The sequence below is a fragment of the Papilio xuthus genome, unplaced genomic scaffold, assembly GCF_000836235.2.
Source record: "Papilio xuthus unplaced genomic scaffold, Pxut_1.1 DF826961.1, whole genome shotgun sequence".
In the NCBI taxonomy this organism is placed as follows: Eukaryota; Metazoa; Arthropoda; class Insecta; order Lepidoptera; family Papilionidae; genus Papilio; species Papilio xuthus.
The window spans coordinates 2436552-2445131 of NW_013531688.1; the positions used below are offsets into that span (position 1 = coordinate 2436552).

General features: G+C 33.5%; 4 protein-coding genes across 4 annotated transcripts in view; 1 reads left to right on the forward strand and 3 right to left on the reverse strand.

Moving 5' to 3' along the window:
- Positions 1-105: 105 nt before the first annotated feature.
- mRpS5 (mitochondrial ribosomal protein S5) lies at positions 106-2318 on the reverse strand. The gene is made up of 7 exons (XM_013315095.1): positions 2077-2318; positions 1783-2002; positions 1571-1704; positions 1319-1413; positions 1056-1191; positions 776-975; positions 106-526 (listed from the first exon to the last, which is right to left on the reverse strand). The coding sequence occupies exons 1-7, from the start codon at positions 2225-2227 to the stop codon at positions 170-172; spliced, it is 1293 nt and encodes a 430-aa protein (XP_013170549.1). The 5' UTR covers positions 2228-2318; the 3' UTR covers positions 106-169.
- Positions 2319-2570: 252 nt separating this feature from the next.
- LOC106120296 (zinc finger protein-like 1 homolog) lies at positions 2571-5084 on the forward strand. Its single transcript, XM_013315608.1, has 7 exons — positions 2571-2634; positions 2721-2827; positions 2901-3012; positions 3117-3310; positions 3539-3773; positions 4022-4145; positions 4769-5084. The coding sequence occupies exons 2-7, from the start codon at positions 2726-2728 to the stop codon at positions 4950-4952; spliced, it is 951 nt and encodes a 316-aa protein (XP_013171062.1). The 5' UTR covers positions 2571-2634; positions 2721-2725; the 3' UTR covers positions 4953-5084.
- Positions 5085-5139: 55 nt separating this feature from the next.
- On the reverse strand, positions 5140-7346 carry TTLL12 (Tubulin tyrosine ligase-like 12). The gene has a single exon (XM_013315606.1). The coding sequence runs from the start codon at positions 7229-7231 to the stop codon at positions 5390-5392; it is 1842 nt and encodes a 613-aa protein (XP_013171060.1). The 5' UTR covers positions 7232-7346; the 3' UTR covers positions 5140-5389.
- Positions 7347-8315: 969 nt separating this feature from the next.
- The window catches only part of LOC106119908 (DDB1- and CUL4-associated factor 5), a 7251-nt gene continuing 6986 nt past the window's right edge, over positions 8316-8580 (reverse strand). The window contains exon 14 of the mRNA XM_013315035.1: positions 8316-8580. Coding sequence (XP_013170489.1) covers positions 8362-8580 — 219 coding nt within the window. The 3' untranslated portion in view covers positions 8316-8361.

Here is an 8580-nt window from a genome sequence, read left to right on the forward strand (position 1 = left end):
ATTGAAAGAATTACATGTAATCAAATTTTTATCAATAAAAAAATCAAAATGGATATTTATTTTTTTAATTTACCTGAATTAATACCACTGCAGGAAAAAAAAAGATTATTAATTTAGTAAGTATATTATTATTTTTTAAACTAAAACTAAATTTTACACGCTACATCATCTAAGTTTCTTTAACATCATTTTCCTCTGGATATTTATAATTGAGAAAACTCTTCACTTCACCATTTTCAATTTTAAGATTTAATCGAATCTTTTCATGATTCCTGTACCTCTCGTATTTCTTAAGGTAAATATTGTAATGTGGCATCGTCTCATAGAATCTTGGGAATTTCTTCTTTTTCAGTACAACTCTGTCATTCATGACATATTGTATGAAATCTAGCGTCTCATCTTTTGGTATTTCATCTTTCGTTCTTACAACGCTTGGACTGGCTACTACAGTCGGATAGTATTCATTTTCATCTTTATATTCAACAAGGTGTAATTTTTTCTCTTCCGCAAGCTGTTGATGTGTTCTCTACAAATCAAATATTAAATTAGTTAAAGTACAAAGTGAAACTGACTCAATGCCAAAAACATTTGCTTTACAATGGAACTTCAGTGTGTGTGTGTGTGTGTGTGCATATAAGTGTGCTTAATCCGTTTTCCTCAAAATCAACTCAACATCAAAAATTGTTATAACAATTGAAGAATGTGAATAAACTTTAAAAATTGATAGATTCATTGTTTATTATTGTAATCAGCTGTTAAAGTATAGCACTCTTACCTGCTGCAGAAGACCAATGAAGAAAGCTTTGACAATATGTTGCAGATTATGGGAGCCTTCCACCTTAGCACGCAGATCCTTAATGCCAATAGCTTGGCAGATCTCCTTGATAGCTCGGTGACAACTCAAGCCAAAACCTTCATTCTTTTTCTCAACATAAATCTTTGTTTTTCCGAAAGCCGTGAAGAAATCATGGAAAACTATAGTAAAAGAAAACATATATTTTTAATGAATTATGATCCTAGTAATATCTAATCGGAAAAATGTAAAAATCACTTACTTGTGTGGCCATTGTAAATATCAAAATGCATCAATTTCTTTCCAGCCCTGTTTTTTGCTTTCCTTAATGCTGCTGGGGCTTCCTTGGCTCTGCCAAGACCAAAACCTGCAAGACCTTGTCCATTTCCAGTAACAACCTATGAAATAGAAAAATAAATATTATTTTTAATTTAAAATGAATACAAAATGTTTTCAGCTCCATTGAAGTGTTAATTTATTTGAAATTATTATTAATGGAAAATAATACTATAATTTGAACCTCACCATTGCCTGGTAATTCCGAGTTCTGCCTAAAGTGCCTTTCATTATCAACAAAGATCTCAGTTGCAGCACTTTTGTGTCAAATCCAGTAAACTCTTCTGCAGAATTAAAATAATTGATTATTATGCAAATTACAATTTTATAACATTGCCTTTTTGAAGTAAAATTCATTTCAAAATTGCTAAATAATCTTATGATTCTAGCAATTGTAATACTTTGGTAAAGTTATTAGGCATAACAATAAAAAAATATTACCATCAGCCACTGGATCGGGTGGTCCAATGCTTCGTCCTGGCATACGAGTTCCAGACCAACCTCTCTCAATGGTACTCAATTTAAGTCTACGGAATTTTGTCATTGAATCTCGTAGCTTGATTAGTTTTTCCATTCTGGAAAGAAAATAGTCATATAACTTTGATACTTTGGGTAGTATTATATTAATAGACTGTATAATAACATTGACTTACCTTTCAGGATCATCAGGCAGCCGTTGTTGTTTCAACAGTTCTCTACCTCTTATAACAGGTGCGGACAAACCTGGCCACAGCATATTAACCTTTCCCACTCCTATCACTTGTCCGCGGTTCAAATCTCGAATTCTTATACGTCCCGCGCCTTTACCACGACCTTTTTTCGCTCCAGCGTTACTTACAGATGTCACGGATTTCCACAACTTTTCCGCAGGTACTATTACAATTATAAAACAATTTGATCTCATACATGGCTTTCAAAAGATAAGTACTGTTATATTCTATACTTACGTTTATTAAAAAAGTTTATACAAGCTATCGAAGATGTACTGAAATTTTTTAGGTTATGAACTACATTGTTTTGATATGTCGGTCCTCGGTTGTATAATATATTTATAGGCTTTTTAATCAGATGTTTTAGTGAAAATAACTTAAGGGCCATGATAAACACAGCGATTAATTCTGTGTTTTTTTAATTAGATATTAAAATTTATTCATTGCCCTTAAAAAATAAAAACGATATTTGACAACTGACATTGACAGTTGAGGGAGGCTGACGATGACATCAAACTGACACCTACACTAACGTACAAAAATAATCCAGTCATAGAACAATTTTGTAATCTCCTAAATATCGTTTTTATAGGAGTGTTCTTTCCTTTAGTACAGTCTTAATACTTATCTTCTATCATCATCCGTTCGTATAAAATAATTCAAAAATATTTAATTGTAGATTTGTACAAATTTCTGAAAATATTTATGAACGATAACAACAAAATATTGACAAATTGTCATGTAATTTACGTGGCTGACAGATTGATATAATTTATAGAAACCGAACTGAGACATGTATTGCAGATTTTCTGAATTCAATACTATAAATTATTAATTATACCATATATTTTTGAAATTTAATCAGATTCCTATCGTTTTAGTGGAAATGGGTCTCTGTAAATGTCCGAAAAGAAAGGTTACCAACCAGTTTTGTTTTGAACACAGAGTGAATGTTTGCGAAAATTGTATGGTAACAAACCATCCAAAGGTAAGCGAAAATAATCAACAATTAAATGAAAGAACAAGCCCACTGTACTAAACAAGTCTCTATTCCTCTACAGTGCATTATACAGTCCTATCTTCAGTGGCTTCAAGATAGTGATTATAATCCCATTTGCGAAATATGCACAAAAAGTCTATCCGAAGGGGAGTGCATACGGCTAACTTGCTATCGTAAGTGGACTATTTGTATTTATCTTAATATGGGACAAATAAAAATATTGACAAAATACATGGGATTTTCTAAATTCTTACACTTTGCTATCATTTTTTTACAGATGTATTTCATTGGGAATGTGCGGAGTCTCGTTACCGTGCATTACCACGCACAACAGCCCCAGCTGGCTACCAGTGCCCATCTTGTGCTACTCCAGTATTCCCTCCACCCAACTTGGTGTCCCCTGTAGCTGATGTACTCCGAGAAAAGCTTGCGGGTGTCAATTGGGCGAGAGCAGGTCTTGGCTTACCATTGGTAATAAGAATTTATGTTTTTTAATCAGTCTGCAACAAAGCATTTACAGTAATATGATTTTGCTTAGGAACAAAAATATATAAAAGTACACTACATAACTGTAGAGATTAGTAATCAATTATATGTAAATACATAAACCATGATGATGATGACATAAACCAGGACTTTAAACTTTATAGCAAAATTATTCCACAAAAGTAGTTGTATATTAAAAATTCATAATAATAGCTTTCAGATGACCAAGACATGAAAGGTGCTGCAAGTAGATGCAGTCAATCCCCATTAGAAAAATTCCATTATTCTAATAATATAATGGATAGCCATCGCGGAACTCCTGTTGGGGCAAGTGATGATGAATCAACGAACCGTTCTGCAACAAGCTCACCTCATTCCATAATTCAGATTCCAGATGAACCTGTCAATATATATGATGGTACATCTAAAAGAAATGATAGCTTGCAAGGTATTTATAACCTACTAGCGTTCGCCCCAACTTCGTCCACACCGTAAAAATCAATAAGAAGTGTATGTATTCTTCCAGACTATGTTCTATATCTATGCCAAATGTCAATGAGTTCAGACATTCTGGAGATACCTTGTAACAAACATCCATCCATCCCCACAATATTAGTAGGATTATATTAAATCTAAAATTCTATGAATGATATGGGTTGTTTTTAAGAATTGTATGTAATTCAACTAAAATTGCAGGAAGTCAAGCACCAAGAAAAGGTTTCAAATTACTTGACAACTCAAGTGTAATTCCTAATTTTGATCATGATGAAAACAAATATAAACAAAAGTCAACATTTGCTTGGGTCAACAGATGGTGGAAGTAAGTAGCTCTTCAACCTTTAGTTGTATATGACTAGTTTATACCAGCGACTCCGTTCGCGAGTAATCAAAAATCTTTATTAGTTAGTATTAGTACTATCTTTATAGTAGTGTGTTCCTTGAGACTATGTTCTAAATCTTCGTCAAATTTCAGCAAAATCCACAGTCTTTCTGGTGATACCTCCTAACAATCATCCATCCATCTTTCTAAACATTTGCATTTATGATATTAGTAATTTTTTTTATTCAATTAACATATTTTGTGTCAATGAATCATCTCATAATTTTACATTAATCCACGAAAATTATAATTACATTAAATGTGTAAATGATATCATTTATGTAATTAGTATTCTCTTTATAGTTAATCAAATATCAACAATGAAAGTATGCATTTTGTCTCTTATTACGAGCTTTGCCTCTGCAGTTTCTATTATCATACCTAGACATGTTAGTAGCTGTTTAATCTAGCTAAGCAGGAAATTGGAAAAAATTCTAACCTGTATAAATTTAAATGTATCTATACTATTATGAAGTTACGAGTAACAGTCTATATTTATTACTACAAAAGAAATATATTTATTTTTGAATGAACAAAATGTAATATGGAATAATTTTATACAGGAATACACTTCCCTCTTCTCGCATACGAAGAGCTGGTGGTCTGTACAGGCGTTACTGGATCATGCTGTTTGTACTGATAGTGGTAATTGTCATTTTAGTCCTGCTTAGCCACCGAGATGTTGATGAGGAGAACCCCTTTGGAGTTATCCATGATGACGGACATAGAATATTGCAGAAAAATTAATCTCTTATTTATTTATTATTTATAATTACAATTATTTTATTGAAATCAAGCAATTATTAAAGTGATATGTGTACTAAGTTTAATTGTATGATTTACTTGTTGTTCTTTGAGAATGTACAATTGTAGAGAATAAATAACTTCAAACCATAATTGTGTTTCAATGAAAAATTTATTTTATATCATACATTTTAGCTCATACATTTTGTCTTAATAATTATATTTGCAAGGCACATTCATAACAGTGTAATCATACATACATAAACATTTTATACAATCAGGCAAAAGCCTAGCCGTTTTAGAAGCTTTTGCCATTTTATAACATCATTATATGGTAATGTTTAAAGCAATTATGCTGCAAAATTTATGACAATATTGACTAGAATCCTTGTAGCAAATGCAATTGCAAAAAAATTGTGGTTATATTGATGCTTTAGAGTTTAAAGTATCTTTGTGCATGTTTCAACCTCTTTATCTAAAAACAGTACAGAAAATATGTCATTGTAGAAATTAGGATAGTACACACAAGCACGCTGACAATCTGGCATCCAGTTTACTTCTAACAATTTAGGTTCTATGACTGATTTATTTGTATCCCAGCTTAACATTAAATCAGCAGCGTAAACCGCTCTGGACTGTGGACTCTTAGCAATTCCAAATGGTGGTTGTTTAGAGGTTGCCGCAGTGAATAATTCAGCAAACATCTTGAATATCGATTTTTCCACTTCATCCCAAGAAAAATTATCATATTGTTTCGCCCAGTTCTCTTTAAATTCTGCACAAAGCATTCTATACAGTTGTACACCTTCAGCATAATTCATTACAGTGAAATGTTTCTCGTAATCTTCGAAATTGTCAAGAGAAAAGGCTTTGTTAGAAAATCTAAGAAAGAAATTATTGTAAATGTAAACTTCATTAGGGTTAACAGATTTCAACAGGATTACATAACGAATATCAAATTTAACCAACCCTACATTTGGTCTTTCAAATAAAACTGGATTGTGTATATATTTTTGAGCAATTTTTGGTCCAGTTAATGGCAGTCGACATAAAAAGTTCAAATTATCAGTTATATTAATATCCAAACCTCTTGCTAAGTTATAAGGTTTGCAAATCCAATGGTTATCTAAACCGTTTTTCTTTCTTTGCATATAGTAAGCAACAAGTTTTGAAAGCTCAGTCTTCATATTAAATGTGGTAGGTAACCATGTTGGCAATGTTTCTAGCTTATCCTTGTCAACGTTATTGCCTTGTTCATAACACCTCCTAGCAACAATAGCTAAAAGATCTTTTATTGTGATCACATACTCAAAAGGAAACTGATTAATAAATTTATGTGGTGAATCAACACTAAATTCTTGATAATTTTTAAAATGATTTGTTAACCACAAAATATCAGCATCTCCGTCATTGTCAACAATTTCAAAATCTGGTAAAGTCAAATGTTCATTGATCAGAGAATATTCTGAAAATACTTTCAATTTTTCAGATCTGGTTTGCCTAAGTTGTAATATTTCTACATAGGGTAGAGTTTCAATAATATGTCCTTCTAAGAAGTACCTTTTATCTGGTTCTTCCTGGGTAAAGTCTTCATCAAAATATTCATAGTGCTTCCAAGGTATAAGCATAGCTTCCCGTTGTTTGGGATCAGGGTAATGGCCCTCCACAAAGTTTACAGTAATTGTGTCACCTTCTTCAACATTTTCAATAGGAAAAAGTAAAGTATATGTCAACTGATGAGGCACATAAATAAATGGTACGGCACGAAAATTGGGATTATCAGAATGTATGATACCGAAACCCAACAAATCTAATACATACCACACGGGTACCCGATCTTCGACAGAAAATTCACTGCCTGATATAGCGTAGGTGTGCGCGTAACGCCATATATTTCGCGATACTTCTTCAATTCTTTCTTCAGCATCAGTACTTGTTATTTGCATATAATTACACATAGTTTCTAAAAGGCCAGGAACATTTCTTAGGTTCCTCTTTACACTATTGGCCTTAAAAGTCCACGCATGATCTACGAGATAAATGTGATCTGAATTCGCCTTGTCTATATCAGTTATTGCCATTACACACCAAATGGGGTCATAAGGCATTTTCTGCTTGTCTTCATAATCTATCTGCATTAATTCAAAAGCCACACCAGAATCTAAAATTTGATCACGTAATTTTTTGCACAATGTGTGCCAAAAATGTTCAGGAACGCCCGATGAAACTAATTGAGGCTTGTGCATAGCCAAAAAGGTGTTATAGTTTGATATTCCATCCATATCGAAATAAATATATTTTGTAAAAGCTAGAGAAAACTAAATTTTATATCTAATTCAAAAATTTGGTACAAAAAGCTAGTGAGTACCGGCACAATACAGACTGATAATGACAGATAACAGCAGTCAGATCAGATGACACACCCCGTTGGCATTGACAGTTACACAGAGTATATAAACTTCAAATAAGTCATGTTATAATGCTGCCACTCCAAATAAAAATTGTTGAATCGATTTTTCAACTTATTAAGTACAGAAGGTACAGAAAAATCAGTTCGGAACTACAGACCGTTGGTAGGAATAAAAATTGTTGTTTACAGTGATATATAATAATTTATATATTTAAAGGCAACCAACCCTCACTGGGACAGCGTGGTTGACTATGGCCTAATCACCTTTAACTTATACGTCCCCACCGAGGGGCTCGCAGTAGGCTCTGAGCCCCTCGGTGGGGACGTATAGTGAACTGATGATGATATGTAATGGTCTTAGTTGACTTGTCCTCTACGCAAGGTGGTGTAGATCTCCATGCCAATATTTTTTGCTATCCTATGCTCTGCAAAGTCACTTTTCTGCTTAATCGGCATCGGCTGTCGGATTCTGCGGGACAAAACTGTGGTATATAATTCACTGGAAGAAGTAAATTAAGCTTTTGTTCCTAGTAAATAATATTTATTAAATTTTATTTTATAAAATCTAATTTCCTTACATTAAAACTTATAACTCGACAAAGTCGTAAGCGTCTTCTTCTGTTTGCAAAGGGAATTATAGTATATTTATCAATAACTCAACTATACAACAATAAGCAGAGTTAAGGCCTCCAAACACAAGCTTCTTTTTGAGATCGCGCCAAAATACAACTTCTAAAAAATATTGGCAATGTAAAGACTAGTGGTAAGTATATAAAATTGGAATAATGTGTTCTATGGAGGCCTCACAATTTGGATGAACCCTTTAATAAATTACAACGGGGAAATCTCCGAATCACTTGTAGCAGGTATACACCCTTTAACCTTTACAAAAATTGTAGACACAGGGTACAAATAGTTAAATAATCGCCCATAGAGCTATAGTAACAATAATAACTTATAGTAACAATATGAAACACAATTTTATATCTATCTATTGATATTTCAGTTTGAATCTGAGTCCATATGATTCCTGTAATTGCGTCTCGCTCGTTTGACGCGCTGTCGGAACTTCAGGGTCTGGTATTCGGGGTCGTCGGAGACGTCGTCCTGTGCGCGGGTAGTACGTTGGCCGCGGGATGAGCGCGAGCCGGTGCCGGCGCACGTGCCCACCCCGCTGTCAGGAGTGGCGGGTGTGGCGGGTGTGGGGGGCGTGGCGGGCGT